The 25956-nt window shown below is 41.5% G+C and overlaps 4 protein-coding genes across 12 annotated transcripts in view; 3 read left to right on the top strand and 1 right to left on the bottom strand.

The window, feature by feature from the left end:
- Syn (synapsin) overlaps positions 1–7549 on the top strand; it is a 49665-nt gene extending 42116 nt beyond the window's left edge. For all 3 annotated transcript variants that reach the window (XM_076762428.1, XM_076762429.1, XM_076762430.1), the window contains exon 10: positions 60–7549. In XM_076762428.1, the coding sequence (XP_076618543.1) occupies positions 60–232 (173 nt within the window). In that variant the 3' untranslated portion in view covers positions 233–7549. The remainder of the gene's footprint in view (positions 1–59) is intronic.
- The window catches only part of LOC143340460 (uncharacterized), a 641167-nt gene that overhangs the window by 349638 nt on the left and 265573 nt on the right, over positions 1–25956 (top strand). The window lies entirely within an intron of this gene.
- LOC143340289 (uncharacterized) lies at positions 8173–9598 on the bottom strand. The gene has a single exon (XM_076762057.1). It carries the CDS (start codon positions 9585–9587, stop codon positions 8580–8582), a length of 1008 nt encoding a protein of 335 aa, XP_076618172.1. The 5' UTR covers positions 9588–9598; the 3' UTR covers positions 8173–8579.
- Positions 12242–25956, top strand: part of LOC143352118 (uncharacterized) — a 31498-nt gene continuing 17783 nt past the window's right edge. For 3 of the 6 annotated variants that reach the window (XM_076784389.1, XM_076784390.1, XM_076784387.1), the window contains exons 1-3: positions 12320–14117; positions 14444–14639; positions 16212–16376. In XM_076784389.1, coding sequence (XP_076640504.1) covers positions 13734–14117; positions 14444–14639; positions 16212–16376 — 745 coding nt within the window. In that variant the 5' untranslated portion in view covers positions 12320–13733. Of the gene's footprint in view, positions 12298–12319; positions 14118–14443; positions 14640–16211; positions 16377–24058; positions 24486–25956 lie in introns of those variants that run through there. The other 3 variants (XM_076784392.1, XM_076784391.1, XM_076784388.1) reach the window with 2 other exon arrangements.

Raw genomic sequence — 25956 nt, 5'->3', positions numbered from 1 at the left:
CCAATAGTCACTTGACCTATTCAGTTGCAATTAATTTTTTACTAATTTTTTGTTCGTAGCATCGCAATCGAGCACAGTGAGCAGCGCTCCTTCGGTTAGCCGACGCCAAGAAGAGCCTCCAACGTCTAGAATGCCTTTCCACAGACAAGGCAGTCAGTCCCAGAGCGAAGACACGGAAGATACCATGAAGAACCTTCGAAAGACATTCGCCGGGATCTTCGGAGACATGTAAATTCATCGAACAAAAGTACTGGAACAAAGAAGGTTGTCTCGAACGTGTCACGATTTAAGTTAAACGGAAAGAGGTCTTTTTTTTAAATCATTCCTAAAAAATTGTCGCGTATCTTCTCTATTGTTCCGTTATCGTTAGAAGATTCCATCGAAAACATTAGGATTCACAACCTGATTTGAATGAAACGGTAAGATGATCGTATTCCGCTTGGTTGCAAAGTAGGCAGAACATCAAAATATTTGCAGATCACCGAACACGACTAAACGACACTCGTGTCTCGCACGAAACACGCTATAACGATGTAAATTTTGCTAACGGTCCACGGCGATGTGTATAAACATGAACATAACTCGTTAACCCTACGTTTCTAATTAACGATTAGAGCCTTACATTAATCTACCTTTTTATTTTGGTGAAATTAAACGAAAATCGTTCGAAGATTGATTCTTATTAATTCTTAGTCTAACGACTATATATTTCTCTATAATAAATTATCAATTTTCACTGCACGTTTCACGCACCTGAGTTGCAACTAAATTAGCTACGTGTTTCGATAAGGGGATGGGTGATAAAAATTTAAGGGGATTAAATATGTCGTGGTCGTTTATGTATATTAAAAAGAAAAATGAAAAGTAATGTAGGTTCTATGTATTCGATGTATTCAGCATTTAAATAGTGGCTAGGAAAATTCTCAGGTTAAAACGATAATTAATACTTTCCGAACGTCCGGTTATGTTTCGTTACCATCGACGTATCCGTTCTGCACAACTCTCGTCTCGTTTACGGGAACGGTTACTTGGTTTTCGATTCAAACAGGAAACAGTACCATATAGGCCCCTGTCATCTCCTCATCCGACTTTACTTCAGGCAATCCACCATTTTTAGGCTTAACTTTCGATTATAGAGCATTCTCTAAAAGAAAAGAAAAAAAAAAGACGAAGGAAACAGAGAGAAGAAAATTTATGGATTATAAATTAAACGGGAGAAGGAAGTCTTGCAGGTGAAATATTTGTAAAATTGTTAAAATATTTGTAAGCCGACGTCATTCAAAATGATTGAGGAAAACAAAAAAAGAGGAGATTCGGGCATTATACAGAACATTTGGCTAGAGAAAAAGACTTCGGATCGGTCGTTGGGCGTCGCCTGTCGTCGCGACGACGCGACGCCCCACTGGAACAACGAGATCGTCGGAGTCTGCATCTTAAGCGCACAAATAGTCATTAAGCTTTTCGAGAGCGGACAGTACTTTGACATCGTGCATGCGAACAACGCAAAACGGTTGGTTGGAAAACGTTACTCGAACGTGAGAGAAACAAAATTATTCCGTGGCTCGCCGGTGCGTTCTCGCAACGATACATTTTTTCGGATCACAAAAATTCTTCGACCGGCGAGCGATCTATTTGGACGTCTTTCGAAATTCATTGCTTCGAATAGTGTGAGCATCTCGATGTCGAAAACTGTCCTGAATTCCAATAACGAACCGTTTCTTTTTCCTAAATTTTCGCGCATCGTCAGTCGTCGGGGCGGAGGAGAGTTGCGCGTGGGCGGCGACTTTCCAGCCGGTGAAAATTCACGAAATAAGAAAAACGTTCGTTTCTCCGTAGAATTAAGATGATTACCGCGAAATCAAAATGTAATAAACGGGTTCGTGAGCTAGACACGGGAAGCGAAAGGGAAAAAAGCGGGTTAAGGCGTCGCGAGAACGAAGAAACATGGGCATTCTACTATTTGCGTAACGTCCGTTCGATGATCTGCAAATATAAACGTGTCTGTTGTAAACATTATATGGCGTAGACCTCTTTGAGCCAGTACTCGAAATCACGGATCGACGGAACATCATCGACGAAGAAGAAGAAAAAGAAAGAACGAAACGTTTTCATCCAAATGATCTCAATTTACATTAGCGTAAGGGCTGATTAACATATTATGACAAAGACAGACCTCGTGGTGTCAGCTTTGAAGGAACAAAACTAATTTCTTTCGATTCTGTTTCACTCTTCGATATAACTTCGGTCAATTAGAAATTATTAAAAATAATTTCACAGAGCTTTCGTTAGTTGCAGAAGCGCAGTAGGACATGCGTAGAGTTGTAAAAAGGGAAGCGTTGCTTTTGTTTTCGCGCCAAATTCTGTGCTGTTAAATAAATTGCTTCGCGACGATTGGAATTAGAAGAGTATAAAATAGACGACGTAAACTTAATCCATCCTGTATTGCACAATTGATTGTTGAATGTTCTGCAGTCTTTAGGATTTAATTAGTCGGTTAGTTGTGGCTTTTAAAAAGGCTCCCACGTTTACGAATTAATTTTAAGTAATAGACGTTCGACGATTTGGTTTTTTGATGTGCCTTGATACTTAAGTGTCCTTGTCACCTTTCTCACTCGCTCGAAATACGCGATTTCAACGTACACTCTTACTGTGCACTTAACCATGAAATCTATTGTTTATACTTTTTATACGAGATGCGCACTGCATTCGCACCATCATTGCAACGAGATATTTGTTACTCACCGCCCTTCGATATCGTGGATAAGTGCATGTACACCGTCCAAAGTGTAAAAGATCAGCAGCAAACGAAGGCATTAGGTTCATTTGAAAATGTCAATTTCTCGATATCGGTCGTTATGGATTAATATTCCTTAAGTTCGCTTTGCGATTTCGTAGTTTTAGATTTACTATTCGGACTCGATTAACGACACTTTTAAAAGTACGATTTCTTTTTACAAATAGTGATCCGCGGAGAGTAGAGAGTACCAGTTTAGAGTCGTGAGAATAGAGACGGGCAACATTTTATTCGAATTTAAACAACACTCTACGATCGAAATTCGTATCTGGATAGGAATTATGCCCGTGTTTAAAAATAATTTTAAAAACTTTCGCGTTCGTCCAACGATGAAATCGGAGTAACGACGTACGCACGAATATCAAACGAGATATCAAAAACGAAAACAGACATTGATAACAAATACCTACTTTAAGGGACAAACGGAGTGAGAACAGCGCGAGTTCGTGACGCGACCAGGCAACCTTTACAGCCGGGAGTCGCGGTAGCTCGACGAAGTACAAATGTCCTCGAGAACGAAAGTTGAAACTCGCTTTCGGAGCTGACGCCACGACACGGAACGAGAACGAAATCACGATGGGTCCCCCGTCTACGACGTAGACGGGACTCGAATCGTTCGAGACGGAACGCAGGAGTCGAGATTCGATTATGCTCGCGACGTGTCCCATCAGCGATCGAGAAGCACGACGATCTCACGATCGAACGCCGGCTCCCTCGTGTTCCGAGCGCCTCTGTAAACGCGCGGCGCATCAGAGGCAGCCGTAAACGTGCCCTGATAAGACTTGCAAAACAGGACGTGTTCGATCTGTACTGATACGTAGATGCGGTTAAAGATTACCGAATATCTCAGGGGTGCAACTTTATGCACTAGGTAGGATAGAAACTAGAAAAGGCTGGGTTCAAGCACGCAGCCTAGACGAATCATTGGCATTGACTCTTGTAACATTAGCATTTAGCAGCTTGCTTCACCGGAGAAATCGTAGCGATTATCCATTTAAAGGAAAACACGATATCGAAACGAGAAACGTCGCGCGATCATCTGAGAAGACGATCGATTATTTCGTTTAAATATTCTGTTAAATACTCGAGCATTAATGTCAGGAAATTTTTTAAGGAATACCATTACATGACACTTCCAACGTTCAGTGATCCGTCTAAAATTGTATTAGTTGACTTTATAAACTTTACTTCATGCCGATTTCTCGTTAAGATCGCACAGATGACCGCGCTCAGCCATCGATCAAACACAAAACACATCGACAGGCATGTTTTGTCTGTCGATCACGAACAACCTTAGAACAACGACCTTGTTAATTTATTCTAGTGCCCGTGTGGTGTAGTGAGCAGCCGTTAATACCTCTTCATCCCCTTTTAATCGTATTTACGTGTACAAGGTAACGTTTGATTTTCCCGTAACAACGTACCAGCAATACCAGTAGGCTAGCAGGTCCCTCGTTTCACAGAATTGTAACTGTTCCGCTTAGGTTACTTTCCTAGTTTTTCACGGCGTTTTTGTCGCCGATCCTTCATCGCCCAGTTCTATTCTCTCTTCTTGCCGGATGTAATCTTAAGATTAAGCTAATCTATGTAGAATTCCTTGTGTGGTGTAATCCCGTTGTAGCTAAGATTTGCCGTACATAGATGATACTTTAAAGCCGTGAAACTAATTAGAAATTCTTGGATAACGACACGCGTGCAGGTAAACTAACGAAATGAAGACGACAAGTCGAACTCAACGCGTTCACCGCGCCGCGACATCGCACGACCGCCATCTTTCCGTAATTTCTTTCCGCGGCGGTCGAAAACGCGTGAAATCGAACGACCCTGCGCGCTTAGGGCACGTGGAGAGTAACGCGTCGCGATGACGATTTTTGTTCGCAGCAGTCGTCGCCAATTTAGTGCCTCGTTGAGCCCTCGAAGATGCTACCCGATCCGTCGATCATCGTCGAGTATCGTCGAGTATCGTGAACGTTTCCCGTCGCGAATCACGAAATACCAACTTACGAGACAACTACAATGAATGACGGAGAGGGTAGATTCGAGTAACCGACACGCGCTAAAGTTTGGCATGGGACACCGTGCCGGTCCCTTAATTATAATTAATCAGTGTCTCTGTGTAAACGAACGTTAAGGTAACGAGAATAATTAGTGATTAAGGTGAGTTTATCGTCATAGGTTAGTGTGTACGTTTAGGCTCTATGTAACCGTACGTTACCTCCTTGATTTCAATGAGTGCTAGTCACATGTACTATAATCACTTGACACTCGTATTCACACACACAAAAATATACATATATACATATTATATATATACATACATAAATATAGTACGCGGCAATTATAACTTATCGGCCCAGACGAACAACAGATAAACAGCGTATCATTCTAGACACGTAATGGTATTGTAAGGTGTAAGGGAAGTTTCAGGTCTAATTAATTGTAAATTGGTCGGAATGCTATTAATAGAATGTTAAGAGCGATAATACAGTGGCAAATATGGAACGTTCACGCGCGAAAGGCGCCACGTTTTCCTCCGAACGTGGCCCCGGTGTCTCTTTATCGTCGATTGCCTCTCTTCGATCCTCGAAAGGAGTCACCGTTCACGCGGGACGAGCCTCTGTCATATGGTTAATACGATATCAATTGTACGACAATATAAGGTATTATTACGAGAAGGGTGACGAGTCGCGGAATCGTTTGGAACGATCCACGGGTGCAATTGCGCGCGGACGAACCTTCGAAATCGTTCGCGCCCTTCTGGGAAACGTATTACCGGTAAGGGCGCTTGCATCCTCCAGCAATCGAGATCGATCGTTCGGCCGCGTACAGCCCCATCGCGCGCTGCGTCGTCGATCGCGTGGCTATTTAATCCCCAATCTTCACCGATCCCGTAGACAAGATTTACCGAAGTTGATAGGAACGTTCGAGAATCTTGCGTACGGGCGTCGAACGAACAACGAATGCTCGCGATCGCGACGTCGTCGTGCCGTTTCCATCGAGCGCGATTGTTTACCGATCCTTCGACTTTGCGACCATTCGCAAACGTTTATTTAACCGCCATGTAAAACGAAGATGAAACGGAAGGGATGTTAAGTAATGGGTAAAAAATGCGAGTTCTATCTGTCATCGTTAGATATTAAGGATCATCATTTGATTATTGGGGGTAGGTAAGTGCAGCACATTGAGAATTCGAGAAAAGATATACAAGTAGTACGATGTATAAGGTTCTTGTATAGCCGGAAGGCAGAGAGACGTCGGATCGGAAGCGCGTCGGGTGTTCGTTACCGATCGCTCTCAAAAGTTCTTCGATATATCGTGAAGACGTTTCCCGATCATTCTACCATCGACTGTCAGTTTGTATCCCCTTCTGCAGCATCGTCGGAAGAATGTCCGGTGTGCGCGATCGAGACCCGCGCGACGATCAAGGGATCGGTAACGAGCACAGCGTTTCACGGAGCATCGAAGGAATTCGTGCTCGCACGCGACGTCGAAGGAGTCAACGACACTTAAATGCCCGATGATTATTTCATGATGTTAATCAAATTTTCATCAGGGATCGAGTCGTCATCTTGTCATCTCGTCATCTCGTCGTGCCTGGAACGACGGAACGACCATTGACTCCGACGGCGATTCGAAGGGCACGCGTTGAGCAAACGGAGTACGTAGGTGCTGACAAATCCAACACTGCTTCGTCGTAGTTATCGTACTTCGTCTGTTTTCGTGAGAATTACGATCGACGAGGATTACTTTCAGCGTCCGGCGTAAAGACCCCTGGCCATAGCGCCGGTTTATTGGAATTGATCGCGTCGATTGGCCCGAGGGACAGCTACCGCGTCAATTGCCCCGAGGGAAAGTTTTCGCGATGATTCTGGGTTCTTCTAGTTTGTTCAGTTTTCCACACGACGTCATTAAAGACATTTTGATACGTGACGTGATGTGGAAAAATTCCTGGACGAACGCTTATGGTGGACGGTTGGACAGGAACTCGGTCGAGGAGTGAACTGGTCTGGAGAATTAGATCGCGTGCGAACTATCGTTTTAAATCTGTCGAGCACCGACATGGATCGAAGGAAGGACTCGTGTATAGATAGTCGCGTGAATTCGAATGTATGGTGCTCCTCGATTTAAGGTTACGAGTCTCACCCGTACGATATGGATCCTCCCGACGATATCTCCGTGAGATTATTGACGCGATCCGTTAGTAAATACCATGAACGAACGTTGTAGAATTCCTTCGTTTGAATGGTGTTATCATCCATTGCATACCAACAGAATATTGCCACGCCTGACAATGAAGCGTCGTCGAACGTTTTGCAGCTCGTTATGGTTGTTAAGACATTGAAATATTACGAACTCATTGACGAATTGAGCTGTCTCATTGTGTTATGTACACACATTTATATAAATATATAAATATATGTTGAAGATACCATTGCGATTATGATGGACATACTAAGCAGCGTAATCGAAGAATGGCATGCACTCAAATTATAAAATGTTATAACAATCCTCGAATCGAGTAAAGCGAAGTTCTTTCAGACCCTGACGAAGAACCTGTAACGAAGGTAATGGTTAGTAACCGTAAACAGTAATCTCAGTAATCGTAACGAGCAGAGTTACACTTTTAATCCGCGCTAGAATCGGGCCGCCGCGTAATCCTGGCCAGCGTAGGGTCTGTTGAAGTACGATTACTGCGATACATAAGCTAAACTGTAATAATAAAAAAAAATATATATATAAATATAACATATTATACTTCGGTCTCTTCTTAATATCGCTACCTCGCCTTTCATCGGTCACATTTTCTTGTTTGCTTTATTTTTTGGTTCGTGCAATTTTGTTTCTACAAGTTTCGAATTACGGTTTCAGTTCTGATATTTTCGACGACTTTTTACATTTAAAAAATTTATTAGAAGATTTTATCCAGTACACTGACGCATGCACAGTTGTTCCATTAAAAAAATTTTCTTTTGATATATCAAGAATGAATTTGTTTCGCGAGAGGAAGCAGTTGACTTTAGATGGACGTCAGTCACAAGTAACGGATAAGATACTTAAACTTTGCTTTTGTCAAGATCTGTGTTCAAGGAGCGATTTCGATACATTCCGCCGAGCGATTGATGCTCGCTGAAAGAAGTGCTTCGTGGATAATATCTCGTCGGTACGGTGTGAATTGTTGGTGCATACCATCCATAATCCATCGACGTGCTCCTGTAACAAGGATGCGGATGGGGACTGTCGTCCTGGCGGTATCCCATGAAGACCCCTGCAAAAACAACTTCTATCGGATAAGATATCCTTCGTCTCCCTACGGTTTCTGTCAGTTTCGACGAATAATATATTCTCCGGAAACTCGGGATTCTACATAAATCGTCATTATTAATTTATTATGTAAAAATACAATTATAAAAGTAATGTTATCGATTAAACACTTCCTGTCAAAAAACATTGTATGCAATCGTAGTAAGTCTTTACATAATATTTCCGTAGTAATATTGGAATATAAAAATCGGTGTTTCTTTCATGCTTCACTCGATACAATTGCAAATTAGCAAAGATCAATGTAACGATAGGAACGATTTTTGTAAACTTTAATACACTTGCGATAGATATGTATACATATTGGTGCAATTATATCTTGTTCGTTACTAAAAATATTTTTAACTTTGCCTGACAAACGATTTACGAACTACATGATTATCAAAAGCACTCGTATCTTCATTCACGTCGCAAATTTCCATGGATTCTTCCGTAACCGATTGCGTAACAAAATAAGAAAACCGATTTACTTGATTTCCGTGCATTCGTAAGGCAATTCGAACGCGACTTCGTTACACCGAAATCGTCCGTGCACTTTGAAAACTTTATCGAACGTCGATCCCCGTATCACGAAGCCCGGTTCGACCGTGACGTTCTTCATCCTGGCGAAAGCCGACATGTCCACGAAACTCAGCTCGTTGTTGTTCAGAAACAGCAGCAACAGATTGTCCAAACCGTCGAAGACGTCCGCCGTGAGCGTAGAAATTTGATTCCCGTTCAGCCACAGGGAGTTCAGGTTCTTCAAATATCGAAACATCCCGGCGTATATGGTTTTCAATCGATTTCTACCGAGATCCAGCTCGTTGATCGCGCCGAGGCCGCGGAAACACTCCGGTTGAAGATTGGAAATTTTGTTTCTGGACAAATAGAGAAGATCGATGTGAGGAAGACCGTTGAACGCACCGATCGGCACCTCCGAGATTTCGTTCGAGTCTAACGCCAGCGTTTCCAGGTGTCTGAGACCTCTGAACATGTTTCTATTGAGTACTATGTTGTTGTTGGTGGCGTACAGTTCGTGAAGATCGGCAAGACCCTTCCAAACTCCTGGTCGAAACGTGGATATGTTGTTGCAATCCAACAGCAACGTCTCCAAACTCTGCAGTCTGATGAACGCGCCATCCTCGATGTCCCTGATGGTGTTGTTCTTGAGATCCAAGTATGTCAATTGATCCAGCGCGGAGAAATAGTGTTTCGATATCGTGGACAGTTGGTTGTCGCGAATATAGAGCGCCGAGGAATTGGCGACTTCGAGGAACGCGTCTTTGGCTATGTCGGTGATCCCGAGGCTTTCCATGTGTAATTCTATGTCGTCGATGGTCTGCACCGCGTTGACATCCTCGAACGCGACGCTCTGCAGCACGCCGTTGGCCAGGCAAACGTAAAGATGGTTGTAAACTTGGCAGTCCACTTCCTCCGCACTAACGTCTTGAGCGTCGACCGATAAGAGGAGATAAACGAGCAAGAGGAAGCACATGGTACGCTCAGATGCTGGATGTGCACTGAACGCGTGAGAGAGCAGCGTTTCGACGTCCAGTCGAGGGAATAAACGGACAGTTACCGTTCAAGAGATACCATTCGATGCACACGGATATATCAGCTATACCGTGTACGCTATAACTCGACTCGTTTCGTGGAAATTAGATGTTTTATTCATTTTAAAACGCGCCCCATCGGTCGTCCGCTTTATTAAAACGTCCGTATCTCGTTCTCGATGGGCTCGCGTACCGATAGTTCGTCTTGAAATTCAATTTCACTGAAATCGGCTTTCGCACGCTCTTCGGAGCAACGTTTTTCATACCTTTATTCAAATTTCCAATTTTCCATACGACATTTTTTTCCTGAATTTTCATCGACCATGCTCCATATATTTTCGCCGAACTTCTGGGTCGTTCTTTATTATTCTTTGGAAGTCCGTGTCGCTGATATTCAAAGCGAAACTTTCGACCGTTTATTTTTCCGGCGGAACGTTTTTTCCATCGTATCGAAACATTGATGAGATCGCAAGATGGAATTTGAAGCGTTATTTTTGCAGCGACGCGACGATGGTTTAAAAGATTAACGTTCGACTTTTATATATTCGAGACGACGCGATGACTTTTAAATATAACTTTTTGAATAATACAGTTACGGGGCGTCGAAAACTATCGCGGATGAATTTTTAACGCGTGAAATAATTTCGTTCGCTTCTCGCGGTACTAAAAATTTTCTGATTATTGGCGAATTATATATATATATTTTTATTAAGACGACAGATGCATAGAAATATTATATTTTCCTTCTTTGAAACGTACGTGAGACTCGATTCCCAAATTTATTATGGAAAGTAACGAGTTTCACTGGCTGAAATAATTTCTGAAAGAGAGGAATTGTGTACACGCATAACAATGCCTATCTTGTGAAGGGTTACTGTGACATACGCAAAAATGTCTGCATTACCGATAAGCTTCGACGAGTATACCGATCGCCAGCGCCGTTTATTAATAGCAGACTGTTATCGTTTTAGCACGAAGAAGCTTCTTGGCGCGGAGACTACCGCGAAATGTGTTACTCCCGCGACAAGGAAAATCAATTCCCAAGAGAATTCAACGAACTGGATACAACTACGGTCACCCGACAGTATGAATCGAAGCTTTGTAAATAAATTTGTCTAATTAATTTATTTTATCAGCAACGGAGGAACGTCTGGACAGAATGGATAATTATTGGAACTCACGTGGATACATGAATCGAGTTGGGAGGTTACAGGTTCGATAAACGCCATCGGTACGTGGACCGAATGAAACTTCTTTTCCCTCATCTTGTGTCTTCGTTTCCGCGCACACACACCGAGTTTCGATCATTTTCGGATTACGAACCGATCAATCGAGTACCGAACGTATCGTAATGCCCGAACCGTAAAGCATAATCTTCGTCGAACACCCGCGGAATCACGCTGCAATTTCTGCCCCGATATCGACCATAAATGTTTGGTTCCTATAGCGACAATATCTTGTACGCGAGGAACAAATCGATCAAACAAGGTACGCTTTACTGCTCGATAGATTTTTCAGTAAAATTGAGAAACCCAAGGTTCGAGCATTTATGTTCGAAAATAGAACATCGTTTCCTTATGCAATATTTTCTGCAGGATATTGCTTTCGTTAAGTAATTAAATTTTTTAATTACGTTTTCTTGTTCATAGAAACTTTGAAATACCTTCTAAATTTAAATTTTAATTATTATAAAACAGTAAAATTGTATGATAATAACTGTAAGAAATTCAAGGAGTAAATTCAAGTCTGAAAGCGGTTCGACGATTTTTCTTAATTATTATATCGTATACCGTGGCGTTTGTTGCTTATTTAGTACGGATTGCTTCGCGCAAATTGGAGAAATAATTGGATTCGCGAACAAAAGGATAGGGGCAGTGTCTCCTCCGAGCCGTTTTTCGCGAGAAAAAGGGTTATTGAACCAACCCAGGTGAACGACTACCGCACATCCACCGAGCATTTAAAATTCTAGCTGAGTTTGCACTACATTACATCGGTTGCACTATCAGCGTAGCTGATAACAGTAGCGGTTTCGTTGACCGGCTTAAAATCCCGCTTCCTGCCAGGAAATCGTACGAAAAGTTTAGGAATGCAACGTGACCGGTAAGTCACATTGTTTCTTGAAAATAGTCGTCCGATCGTGACCCAATAAAATTAAAACGAAAATTAAACGAATTTTCGTTCCAATTTTTTTCCTCAAAATAACTGACGTTTAAAACAACGAAGACATCTTGCATTAATCTTCAATTTCTGTTCCATTGCCATAATTTTATTATTCGACTGGTAAACAAATTCGTAAAAATTTATTTTAGTTCTCTGAAAAAATTGCAGGAAGGATTGCAGCCTTCTCCAGCCTCCCTTTTAATCTATGCCTGATTAGAATACCTTTGTTACTAAACGACAGCTAATATTTTCTCAAACTCTTAGTCGCGCGAGAAATTCATCGCATTTTCGCTGGACACGTGATGGTTATAATACATAACAGCTGTTTCATTTGCTGTGCACCACCTCTGCCAACATACTCGACGACAACGTGAACGTAGGTATGGACTTAATGAAACGATTATCATCGCCGGCACTTCCAGTTGCGGTCTGGCCACCACAAGTGTATTACTGGCCGCCTGATAAGGGTAACGTGGCGTGTAGAATACAACGGTAAAAGTAAAAATATTTTTAACATAGCAAGCTACGACTATTTAAACCATCAAAGTATGAAAAATGTTATAAATCGGAAATTAAATCTCGACGAAGAGTACAATAAAATTCGGACCGTTTAAAACAGTGAACTGCAAGGGAACATATTTAATCTTGTGGCAAGTGACGTGTAGAATTTAATATTTTTTAAAAATAGTTTCACGACCGATTCGAATGCACATTGTAAATATAACACGTGAAATTTAAAAATCATTTAATAAGTGATATCTAATCGTACAATAAATTCATTATTATTTGTGTTTTGTATTTAAAATGTATCGGAGAGAAAATATCGGTCTATATTTCTGTTTGTCGTTCGCAATTGCTATAATTACATTAGTATCGTATTACGCATAAACATTGTCTGGTAATTTATAACGCTCGCGCCGTCTGCTTCAATAACCGTCTCATTTTTCAACACCGGCGAAGACGTATAGCCATGTCGGAATTTAACTTGACATCCAACATTAAAACAATGAGAAAAAGTTATAATAAACAGTGAATAATCGGACCGTATATTCCGGAATATTTGTTATACGCGTCTATTAAATATTTCAAACTTTACAGTAATTTGTAGAGAAGCATTCGATCGTTAGCATTATGTATATATAATTAGGAAACGAGTAGAAATTTTATTACGAACGAATAAAGTTTCTAGGAACAAGATCGCGACCGTGCGTTTCGTCGATACTTCCCGAACCTTGATTTTCATAACAGTGGTAGTAGAAATTTATCAAAAATGATAAATGTTAGATAATTGCAATTGCGAAGAAGGTCATTCTTTATCTCTGTCCCGCGTATAAGTGTCAGAGGAGTGTTGTCCGGTAATTTATCTGTCAGCCTGGCGACGGAAAATGTGGTGAAAAAAATTGCTTAATTATGCTAATTTTCATTGCTTTTTTTTTTATCTGTCCGCGCGGACTTCTGAATTTACGGAAACACGAAGACTCGCGATTCGTTGGAAACGTTTCCTACGGTTACGGAGGCATTTATATTCGGTCGAATTTATACCCATGCCCGGCGCTAACAAATTTGCATTCGAAGTTGCCTCGCATTGTAGCCTGCTAATGAGTTTCCGCGTTGAAGTTGCTCGATGACGCGAATCTTTGCGACTCGAAACGAGAGGAACAACCAACAGCGCCGGTAACTAACGTCCTGTCGCGTTGACGCGTCAATTTAACATGAAAAGTGTTACTCCCGAGATAGGTGTGGGTCGAGTTTAAATACAGATAACACAATCGTAAGTGGAAAATGTGAAGACATTTTTAGGAATCGCGAAACCTTTTGCCGGCGAGGAGCCAGGCGATCGCTTCTCTGTTTCATTCTGTGAAAAGATTGGAAAAACTTGCGCGACCGTTCGTCGAATCGAGGATTCCTGTTAACGACGCCGATGAAAAATGAGTTGCAACGTAATGCCGTTGAAAAAGTACGCGGAAATCAGTTACCGCGTGAAATGCGTGGCCGTGGAGAACGAGCGTGTGTTCGGTGACGTTTATGTTACTCAGCAAACAAGGAATCTCCTTCACTGTGCCGATGGATATCAGTTTCCCTCCTTGTACAGAAAACGAAACTGCAATCTGATACACAGGGCCTGGGAGGGTCCCGATTTCATGGAAATGAACAAAAAGAAACCGATCAGAAGGGCTAGTTTCGCGTCGGTCAAACCAACGAAGAAATCCATGAAGAGATCGAAATCGTTCGGAGACGCAAGAAACCAGATCGAATATGATCGTAACAGCACCAAGAGCGCGAAGAACGAAACTGAAGTTAGATGTCCGAAGGTAAAATTTTTCTTCCAGGTTCGATCACATAACTTTTGGAATTTCTAACGTTAGTTAACCTTAAAGTATACTCTAACATTGCGTAATAAATTTTGAGGAGTCTGACTAATTTAGAAGTAAACTGATACTGCTGTAGACTAGTCTATCCCTTTAAGACACAATCGATTATCCGCGAGAACGAGATACTCTTGATTAGAAAAACAAGGCAATTAACAATCCCTGTTGCTTTTGGACGTATATAAGAAGTTGGAAACTCGTGGAACCTAATTTTCTCCGGATATTCCATTTTCATTCTAACATACGACTGATAAGAATTTTATTTTCAGACCTATCCACAGCCTCTACCCATTCCACTAGAGAGAAAAGAAGGAACAGTTTCCTCGTTGGTGGATCAGCTGTTGCAAGATATCTACGGTTTGCCAGACGGTGACAGGGGACGATCGGAAAGCGACTCGACAGCTTCATCCCTGAAGACGCGTCCGCAACATCAGCATCTGCAAAAGGCACGTCTGTTATGGAAAAGTAAGTGTAATTCAATAAGAGACAGAAACGTCCATAACACGGGAAAGAGGAAGGAACGAATGTGGGCGTCTGATAAATACGTTTAGCTCGAGGACGTTTATTGTAGAAGCACAGACGGCGCTCGTTTAACAGTTGGAATTTCAAAATGAGGAGAAAGTGCACGTTTATTCCCTCACAATTATTCAATTTCAACAGAGAAGCTGCCGTGGATGATAATAATACGTATTTATTGCGTCCCGCTTGTACGCAAAAACGAAATATTCGGCGAGAAAAGAAAGAAAATCACAAAAATAGAAATTTAATATATATGAGTAAAAATAAATCTATTTTTTTAATACTCGAGACTCTACACGACTATTTAAAATGCTTCTGTCGTTTAAAAGATGATCTTCGATATGTATTTCGAGGCTGAAGAGCAATTCACCGAGTAAATTTCTACGCCGATCTATTCCAGATAACGTGTTTATTCGTGGTATCAGATTTATGCGCGCATAGTTCGAAATCTGGCCGAATTAGGCGAAGACACTTCGGCAGAAGCTGACGAGACAAGAGGTCGCAGTGCCGAGACAGACAAGCGACCTCGTTGACTTCGAGGCAAGAAGGTTCTTTGACTTGGAGTGCTACTTTTTCTTCTTTTTTTCAAGGGGGAACCACTTCTTTTATCTCTATACACGATGCTACTTCGTTTCGCCTCGTTGAACATGCATAGGGAAAAACAGGGGTGAGATTGCGCGGAATTCAGTAAACCCATGAGGAAACGTCGTTTTATTTCGCATAAATCGACGCCCGCATTACATTCTCGGTACGTCGAGAAATAAAGTCGAAAGTTAGGTCGATCTCTGATGATTCCGCGATCAGGACCAAGACGTGATCAAAGTATAAATACCGGTAACGCGATCCGGAGCCCCGGATAGACTTCTTTTCCAACATTTTGCATCGAAGATGGCCGAAGCGTTTCAAGAACTTGCGCAATTTAAATTTTAACGCGAAAGTTAACGCGGTTAAGTCGGTTAAGGAGGGCTCACGCGGGCTTCCGCGACCCGCGATTAAGAACATCTGAGCTCGTGATCAGAATGATCAAAGAAAATAGCTCTGGTCTCGGTGTTTCCGTTCCAACGGTATCGAGGAACGCAGGGAGCATAAGTAACCGCGAAAAGAGTTGGAAAACTGCAATCTTCGACGAGTGTGTACACAGGGAGAGCCCTTTCGGGCCGTTATCAAGATTGCGGCTTCAATTCAAAGGCCCCTCGACGGTGTCTCGCCTTGTCTCGCCCTAACCCAGACTGAAATAAACGCGCCCTCTTCAATTTGAAAATATCCTCCTGCAATCTCGACCATCGTGCGTGCTCGTTACATTTTAGATTTCGCACGCTGCGTTTCGTCGACGTCGCGCTTTCCATCAAGCGCAGACATCCTCCAAGCTTTCGACATTCTCGAGAATTCCAAGCAGGGACCACTCGAACAGTTCACTCGTTAGACAAAAATGTTTGGTTCGAAGGGGGAAAAATACTGCTAGCGACGAAACTTTCTTTTGAAGATGAATGAATTTGTGAAACCTTTTGAATTTTCCAGGCAAGACCGAACTTGAAGTTTTAGTGATGAACTTGCGCGACCATATTAATCATATCGGTGGTATACTCATCAGACAACTGCGTCGAAAGGATTATCTCAGCATCAAACGTGAAAAGCAATACGACATTATTACGGCTCACCTGCAAGCTCACAGCCCGAAACGAAGTGAGTATAATTTAAGAATTACTTTTATTCTACTGATACGATTTATTTACTGAAACGAAAGGGAGCAATTATATTTTGTTTCCTAGAAAATCTCGCAAGAAAGACACGAGACTATGTAAAATTTTCCTTTATAATTTTTTTTCTATCTTCCCTCGGAACAAAGTTATAGCATGACCCAGTTAGTAAAATTACCTTGTATATACAATGCAATTATAACTTTCTTCACTCAAGGCATTAGCTTTAAAGGATTATCCAGGACTTTTCAAACCAGGAAGTACATTGGAAGTTTGATTTGCAGCTTAAACAACCGTCGCAGAGTGATTGCATTCTTTCAGAATTCGGTTGAATCTAAATCGTGTAATCGTTCGAAGCAGTATTTAATGTTTCCTTTGTATAAAAAAAAAGAAAACGCGAGAGAAATTCAAACGTATCAGAAGTGCCCTATAATATCCATAAAAATTGCCAATTTATTCGCAATTGATCCAGAAACCCGGAAATGCACAGACAAAAGAAGAACATAGGTCGTTTGAAAGCAATTAATTCTCGTGCAAGGCGTGCTATTTTAAGAGAAGCCTTCAATTCATATTCGACAGGAAGGTAAATAGCACAAGCAGCTGGCGTAAATACGAACGTTCGCAACGTGCAACGAGTTACTCTACAATGTTAAATTGTAAAAAATTAAAGAGGATGCTACCATTAACCACGAAGCACATAGAAGCTCCGTTATGGTTTCCACAAGGACACATTCATTACAAGAAAAAGTGGCGAAATGAAATTTTTATCACTATAATTTAATTTGTACGGGGTAGATGGGTTTGCGTATTACTTTCGTGATTTATTCTACTTTAAGAATAAACGAATACTTTTTATAATAATTTCGATGATTACGAAATAATTAAAAGCACTGCAAATATTAAATGCGTCCCCGAAATAATTTTCACGTCGATTACATTTGCATCATCGTCATGCGACTTTAGGGCAACCTATAGTATCAGAGTGGCTCGTTACTTTCGTTTAAGTAGAAGCTATTAAGTCGTGTCATTACGCGATTTGCTCTTGACATTTTCACGAGTAGTTAAGATTAGCAGAGCTGGAAAAAAGCGGTTAACAAACAGTAGCGTTCTAGCCGCTACAATGGCGTCGCTGAATAAACAATAAGCCTTAGTATAATACGAAAACAGAACCGTTCGCGTGGACTTGCTCGCTGAAGCTTCGCGTTTCGTTTCGGACAATAAAACCGTCGTTACACAAAAGTCTATCTTCATCCTGTCTGACATTAAAAACAACGACGCGATTTATGCCACTCCTCCGTTACGGTTGGTAACTTATTATTTATCTTATCACTGTTTTGCATTTATAAATATGGAACAGTTGAAACAGTAGTTTGGCTCACCATAAATACCGAAACGAACCTGTGCCACGCAATAGGACAAATGCAAAAATGTAAACTAACATTTAAACTATAATTCTCGTATAGATTAATCGTTTTTCGGTGTAAACGCATAGATAAGATCCGTATAACTGAATGTACAATATTTTGTACATTTACTTCAGAAGCATGTTATAAAATTCCAAATGAGCTCTTGATTTTCCATGTTCAGGCTAGAGTATCTCTCGATAATCGGATTAAGGGGAACACCACTACAAAGCGTTTAAAAATAGATAAAGGCTGCACATTTTTTTCATAGTTAAGCGTTAAATAAAATGTTTAGATTTTTCCAGAGGATACGAACGGACGTTTCAACTTTATTTTCCAAGTTTTAGAAAGTAAAATTCTTTTGAAACAGCAGAGTTATTCGCGTTTCTCAAAACCCCTTTTGCTAAAATATTTTGATAATCCTTTGCTTTAGAAATCGCTTAAAATCAACACCAGCAAATGGGAATGCTTAAAAAGGCGAGACTCCGTCTCGTCAATGTGCGAAATGGGACGGTGCACGCGAGATGTTTCTTTCGCGAAGCTTAACCTTTTGCGGTCTTATGTCTATACCGTCTAGACATATTTCGTTTCACCTGGTCCTATGTCGAGATAGTCTGGGCAAAGAAATTCATGACAACGTGTAAAGGTTATATTTCTCCTAATATTTGGAATCCATACTCGCCACGAAAAATAAGTTTACCTTGCTCGATAAAATGCTTTCTCTCGTACGAAAATAATCATTTTTCCTGCTACACTTCCCATCATATCGTTCTCATCATAGAAAAATTTCCCTTAGTTAAACGTAGACCTGTTGGAACGAGATATAGAAACTGACGTAGACGCGTAGAGTTAAGAAGTAGAATGGCCCGGTATGCGTCAGACCGTCTCGTTCGTAATGGTTAAAAATGCCTGAGGCTTATCCACCCCTTCGATTTTAAGATTTAAAGATTACGTGGGCGAAATTTCACGCCGGTGCGCGATCTGTCGGGAATATTTAAGCCAATGGGGTAAGAGCATCGGATTGCTGGCGGCACTTGAAAATGACCACTTCAGGAAACGCGTTATCGATACTTTTAGCACGGTATCGGCATAACAAACACACGGAACGTGTGTGTCGTCATCGACACTTCCGGAAAACAAAAAGAAGGCCCCCCTTTTCACGTGCCGGGACGCGCTGATCAATAATTAGACTTTGCCGCGCGCGTACCGAGCGGAACACGCATGCGTTGCGATACGCGCGCCCAGGACCGCCTAGACATGCCGTCATTGATAAAGTTTTAATGACGTCGCGCCTGCGAAACGGAAATGCGGAACTTTCCTCGGTCTTCGTCAACTTCGGGACTAACGGAGGGTCTGCTGCACTTAGCGCGATGAACTCGACGCATCGCGTGCAACGGGAGAATGACGTGTACCAACGACGCGCGATACTTCCCAAGTTTGTTGCTTTACGTCTTCGAAAATTACTCTACTATTTGCCAATTGCCTTGTATCACGTTATACTGTTCGTTATAAGTCGTAAATACTTCTTGAAAAATTTATTTATTCTAGGCCAAGTCTATTCATTCGTTTAAAACAAAAGACAGAACCCCAAAAAGTAACCTGCATTTCAAAATTTTAATTTACTAAATAACTACAACGAAACGTAGTCTCAAGCATGACGAGCTACGATTTTCTCTTTTTGCGATTGCATTCCTCTGCAAGACCAGGCCTCTTTGGATGCAAGAAGCTACTCGCATTCGCGTTTGATACAGTCATCGTTGATGAATCATCTCCGGCTCAAAATAGGTGATAATCCGATGGAGAAAAGACTCTAAAGACTAACTTCGATTTGAAACGAACAATGCAAATGCAAAGAAATGCATAGTATACTTTTGTAATTAGCGCAGAAAGAGTTTTCCAACAACGAATTAACATGCCTCGTATCGATAAGCGGTTTAAAAATAACCAAATAGCAAAGTATTTAAAATCCGCAGTTATTTCTGCGTCACCTTCATAATAAAACCATTAACCACTCTAAAAGTGTACTTAAATATCGCATCCCCGCAAGAAAATTGCAAAATTACTTCAAACGATCTTTTTAATATTAATTCTTCTCCCTAATATAACCTCCCTTCGTTATTTTAATTGGCGTTACAATCTATGTTTAAATCCAAACGCGACAATTTTAAGTGACTTAATAAGAGCAAAACGAAACAGCGATTGTCGATAGATAGGAATGGAAGACGTCGCTGTTTCTTATTGTTCGGCGACTGAATTTGTGGCGTATTTCAAACCAAGTTAAAAAGGTTAAAATGTCTATAAATCGTTCGTCGGCCGATGGATTTTTTTTTCCTCCTCGTGCGTTTCATTTTCTTTACGCTAGTCTTTTCGAAGCGTTCGTTCGCTCGAAGCGAAAAGGATATTTTCAGGGTAATTTTTCATCTTTAACACCAGAAACTTATCGACCCCGCGCAATTTTTCAAACGTTTCTAAACTCAGCTCTCCGGCGTAGTGCTTCAATAGTTCGCTGGAGCGTTCAAAATATTAAGTAACTGTTTCCGGGCCATTACCCCGATGTGCTTACAAGGGCGACAAAAACACGGTCTCGCGAAATGAGCGTATCTGCTGAATACATCTGAGCAGATTATGCGTTGATGATTACATCGATTATCGTCAAGTCCCCTGGTTTGCGTAACATCGGTTACTTAATATTTCAGTACGTGCTAGATATGAATAGAATACTCGTACACAACGTTCGCACTCGCATACTTATTTATTTATGATCTACATTTAGAATGGATACGTGGCTGCGTAAGAGTGTAGTTTGTCCGTCGCTTTCAAAACAAATATTCTAACGAGTACAGTTTGTTTGTTAGACATTTTCTCGAACGACTCTTTGACTAACGAATGAATCTAAAATCTGTATTCTTTATTCGGGAATAAAACATAAACTGTCGTGTTTACATAAAATGTCAGTAGTTTTGAAATGTAACAAAGAATATATAGATTTATTGAGAAGGTGTCGCCTGACTTTTATAAACTTACACGTTTCTGCTTCTAGCTTACAGACGAGAGAAACAAGAATAGAGTAGAAGCATGAATGAAAGCTGCGAGTATAAATAAATTTATAAAAAGAGAAAAGTAGCTATATACTTCGCACGTTACTGTTCGTCGCCTGTCTCTAGCTCGTGGGCGTCAAAATATCTTGTAGCTCGTCAATGCGGTATATTTATAGATATCGTCGTGGTCGCAAAATCTTGATTTATACTATTATAAAATTTTATAGGGACACAAACGATGAATGAAGACGTCCCTTGCTTCCTTCTCAAAGGAAAAACTAGTATATTATTTGTTATTGTTACGAGCTAACCGACAGGATTTATAATCGGACTCTCTTGGAACTGTAAGATCTAAAATTGGCATTCGTAGATAATTTAATTGCAACAATTTTTATTTGAATGGCAATATCGAATAATGAATAAAAATTGAAGAAACACTGTAAGAAAACAAAATGTTCTCGAATGTTCTCTTCCAATAAAGTTGCCTCTGTCTTGTTTAATGACCAAATACCTACTCCAACAAGAAACAAATGAACATGAATGGTCCTTCGAATGGACGTGACAGACTGAAAATTACGAGGAAACGTTACAAAAACTCGCTGATAAACAAGTCTAGCAGAGATAGGATAATGGAAATAAATCTAAAAGAAAATCAAGACAAGTGAGACTTATATTCCAATAAAGCAATATATGAGTTCAGCGATACAAGCATATGACGTACGCGAAAATAGAATATTGGAGGATAAGAGTTTCAAACTGGAGGTAGTCTGTATTCACGGTGTCATTCCCATAGAAAATAGTCGTGCTGATCATTGTCCATTGAAATGCGAACACCCTAGCCGTCAGCTGCGCTCGGAATCTGAAAATAAGCGATCACGCAAATTCCTCCTAGAATATATTGAAACGAATTGGATCGGATTCCCGCGCATCCTGGCAAAGAGGGTCGCGTTTCTCTGCTCGATCGCAGATATGCAATTTGACTCTGTTGACAGCGAAAAAGGTAATTCTATCCACAAACGAATAGCCTATCCTCGTCGTTAATCAATATTCAACTGGATTTCCGTTCTTTGAGATCGAATCCTGCAAGATGGAAAAACGTCGACAACGCGGGATTTTTATTCTCGTCGTTCCTCTAATCGCCATCATCAATAACAGCGAAACGTATCGTCGATCTCTTGTCAGAATTCTTAATTATTTCCGCCACCACGCGAACGATAACGTCCCAGTGTCGTTTATCGTTGGTTCTAATCAGAAGAACATTAAACCATATCGTCCTTCTCGCGTTCTCGTGTATTTATTTTGAGAAAATATTTACGTATTCATGATTCCTTTCGTTCTATTGTCTTCGACCATCTTACCCTCGAACGACTTTTGATGTTATTGACGGGTAATTTCTGGGGACGCCCACGAAATGTAAAATGAAAGATTAATTTTCCAGCCTCTATTATAATAGAATTCAAATGCTTACAGAAACAGAATTCTACTAGTAGTTACGAACAAGCTCTCGTCGAATCCTATCTGTAAATACCATTTATCGAATACTCGTGAGCATTTAAAAATCAAGAATAATTATGTGCAACATTCTACTGTCTCAATAACTGATCGAAACATGCTTGAATCAGAGCACAAATGGATAACTATCGTTTTTCGAGCTCTCGAGAATTCTACAAAAATTACAGACTTATACTAATGTGATAATAACTAGACACTGCAAGCGTACGAACATGCAAAGCATAGAAACAGCTGTAGCAAGGTAGAAATAGCCATGTATAGTTAATAGAATTGAACGTTTGAATACAGAGAACAGCTGAAAGCTCCAATTCTATTATACCACGGATTGACAGTATCACTGAGCAATTGTATTTGTTAGAAGCTTTAATGCCAAAGAAGATATAATGTCTCGAACTTCCAACAAACGCGTGAAACTTCAGGCGTCTGAGATATACGAAAAATATCCAATGTGAGAATTTGCATAGTTAGGGTCACGATCTTGACCGAAGTGAACATTCTTTTCAGGGTTGACTATTTACGTATCGAGCGGCCTTCGTGTACTCGTGGCATAATAATTTCCCAGCTAGTAAGATGATTGATGCTCACTGAACGTAGATCATGTTACAAGTTATCTAGAGTCGAGAGCTCATAAGTCTTTCCACGGTTAAATAATTCGTTGCTCGAACGAATAATGCAAGGAGCCAGAAATGGGTAAAATTCTTGTCCGGATAACGAATAAAAAATGAACAGACACCGATTCGTTATTATTTTTTGGGCGATTCGAATTGTTTGGGATTCGCGTTTGATGGGAAGGGTACGCGGATACACGCTATATCCGCGAATGTATCTGATGGCCTTAGTCTCTGCCGTGTTGCTACTGACTCTGACGACATTTCCGACTGACCCATAAAGGGACCGAGTCGATAAGTTCATCGATCCATAGTACGCGGCTTTGTTGTGAACGCGGATTAAAATCGACTGCTGCACCGCGATGACGGCACGATAAAATCTCTTGCGTACGTGGTACGAACGTATCTATGTCCCCTACAAAAGTAAAAGCTACCGTTAAAAAAAACCAGCGAAAATAAATTGTAATTTAAATAAATGAGATTACATTCATGACTCTGTACGCATATAATAATATTTCCATTAATTTAAACTTTCCTATTCAAAACCCCGAAACACTTAAAAGTAAGGGTGATTCTACAGTAACGCTCCACATTTTATATTTATCCACCTACAAATTAAGACCCCCATTCGAATAGATCTCGTCTCCCAGAAATGTGAGATCAAAACGTAGAAGATTCAGAATTCAATAACAAGGAAAAATTTTGAAAACAGTCCAGCAGCCGAGAGTTCGTTCACCTTGAGAGGGCGTAAAAGCCAAGGGGTGGAAAGCACCGGTTTCGCCCAGACACCCGTTGACAAAAAAGCGTCCCCCCTCGATGTCTGCGGTACAATGCAAATTGCACCAGGAAGGAACGAGAGCCGCGGTCGCGTGTAAAAAAGCTAACAACTGGATCGGAGCCACCCCTGCGGAGCAGCCGCGGTGTTCCTGTCGGACACCGCGAAGACGGCGCACACGAGCACCCCACGGATACAAATTCCTCTCAGTGGGGTGGTGCGCGGCGTGGGCGTTCGCGCAGGCGCCATGCCGTGAACGTACGGATCGCTAAGGTCGCTGAAGGCGACGGTTCGTGGAACGGCTTCAGTGCCTATTGCAGGGTTCCCCGAGACAACTACCCCTCCCATACTCGCCACTGTCCGACGTTATTGTCACGGTGGACGCACGCGCGCACCACGTCTCTACGTCCGTCGGTGTACAGTGGTCGTTCAGCTGATTCGACGTGCCTCTTCTCGAGGAAGGGTCGTCTTGCATCGCGACCCTCCGACAGCTGGCGAGATACGCGAAAAAGAGCGCTCGAGGGTCAGTCTTTTTCTCGGTGGTTCGATCGACTCGCGTTTACGTCTCTGTGTACGTGTGCATGGAGACGAACGTGTGAACCGTGTACGCGTCACCGTCGCAGGGACTGCACCCCGGGGATGTGCTTCTGGCGTGTCTTCGAGAACCGTGTGCACGCCGAGATGACGGCAGATGCGTAGTCCAAAGTGCGGGTTTCCTCTGGACACGGCGTCCGTTACGGTTTCACGACACTGAAAATGGTAAGACATCGTCCGTAAGGGATGTGTTTTGATAGCCTCCTCGGCCCCGATTCAGGGAACATCGACGTTTCGTCGAATTAATTTCTCGTTCTAGCGCGAGGGATGTAAACTCTGTGCAAAGCTTCGATAAAAACCTCGACGATACTCGGGTCCTAGTCCTCTTTCCGCTCGGGACGTTCTATTTTGCAGCGGAGTATTCTGCACCGAGATATACCTAGGGCAGGACTTGAGAAATCAATGCTCCCCACGAATAGGATTAGATAAATCAAAACGTTCGGTGCTGACTCGGCTGGCATTAATGGTTTCTTTCGAGTTAACGATGCGATACGAGTTTGAGAGTGTGTGCGTTAACCGTGTTGTGTATCCGTGCTCGCCACTGTGGAGAGGCTAGCAACCATATGCAAGCATTTTGACTATATATTTCTTAATCGCGATCTGCGCTTTTAGTATCCTCGTTAACCGACGTTCTACAATCCATCGCATCCCCCTTTCAACGAAACATTTTTTTAATTCTTAATTACGGTTCTACAGCAACAGACAAAATTAACAGTTTCGTTCCGTGCATCGGTTTGTGTAATAGTACAATATAATTTTTAACGAACGTCGAGGTGTTCTATTTTCAAATCTTTGCGACTGTAGTTAAGGGTTGACTTTGCGAACGACTTCTGAAAAAATTTAAATTCGTTTTTCAACCGATAGATTTTAAATTTAATGCAAATGTGTGTTTAGTTTGAATAAATTTATTTGCAAATTTTCTGCTCGGCGGTCGAGAGTTTTGCAATGTATGCGTTACGCTTCGTGCGTCACGCGCTTTCAATTGAGCCGCCGATAACCGATCGATTAATTCGCGAGCGCGGATTTCTTAACGAAATCGACCGCGTACGCTGCACCACCTCCACATTACGTGCCTCGTAACAGGTGGTACGTCTGCACAGACACGGTTAAGAAAAAGTGCAGCGAGGATGGTCTCGTTTGTTGCTAAAAACCTGGAACGAGCTCTTTAATATCGTAAGTGCGCGCCTCGTGCTTGAGAAATTAATACCTCAAAAGGAGCCGGTCCATTGCGCCGTGAACAATTTAATACCATCATTGTCGCCTCCGAGACGAAGCATCTGTTACAAATTACTCGGCATCGCAACAATGCGATCGTTGGTGCTAGAGACGTGCACGACTCGAGCGAAGATAGAGTTAACGAATCATTTTCGAACTATTTCTCGAGCCAGATACCATCCGTCTTGCAAGATGGAAATACTTGGGGACGAAAACACTTATATTTGGAACAGTTTCTTTGCAATCCTCTAAATATTCAAAGAGACTGCACAGTATTTATAATGTATTGGTAATGTAGTAATTAAAATTAATCACTATATTTAAATTTTAATTAATTTAAATTTAACGTTACGGTTCTGGTTACGAGTACTCTTCAAAATATTCCGCGTTTTACCCTTAATTGCTAGCAACGATGCATTTT

Source organism: Colletes latitarsis, chromosome 3 (assembly GCF_051014445.1).
Source record: "Colletes latitarsis isolate SP2378_abdomen chromosome 3, iyColLati1, whole genome shotgun sequence".
NCBI lineage: Eukaryota > Metazoa > Arthropoda > Insecta > Hymenoptera > Colletidae > Colletes > Colletes latitarsis.
The sequence above is the reverse complement of the archived record's forward strand: the minus strand, read 5'-3'. Positions and strand labels throughout refer to the sequence as shown.

What these genes read in the sequence shown, in the direction of transcription:
- LOC143340289 (XM_076762057.1), bottom strand. Translation starts at nt 9,587, where the DNA reads ATGTGCTTCCTCTTGCTCGTTTATCTCCTCTTATCGGTCGACGCTCAA.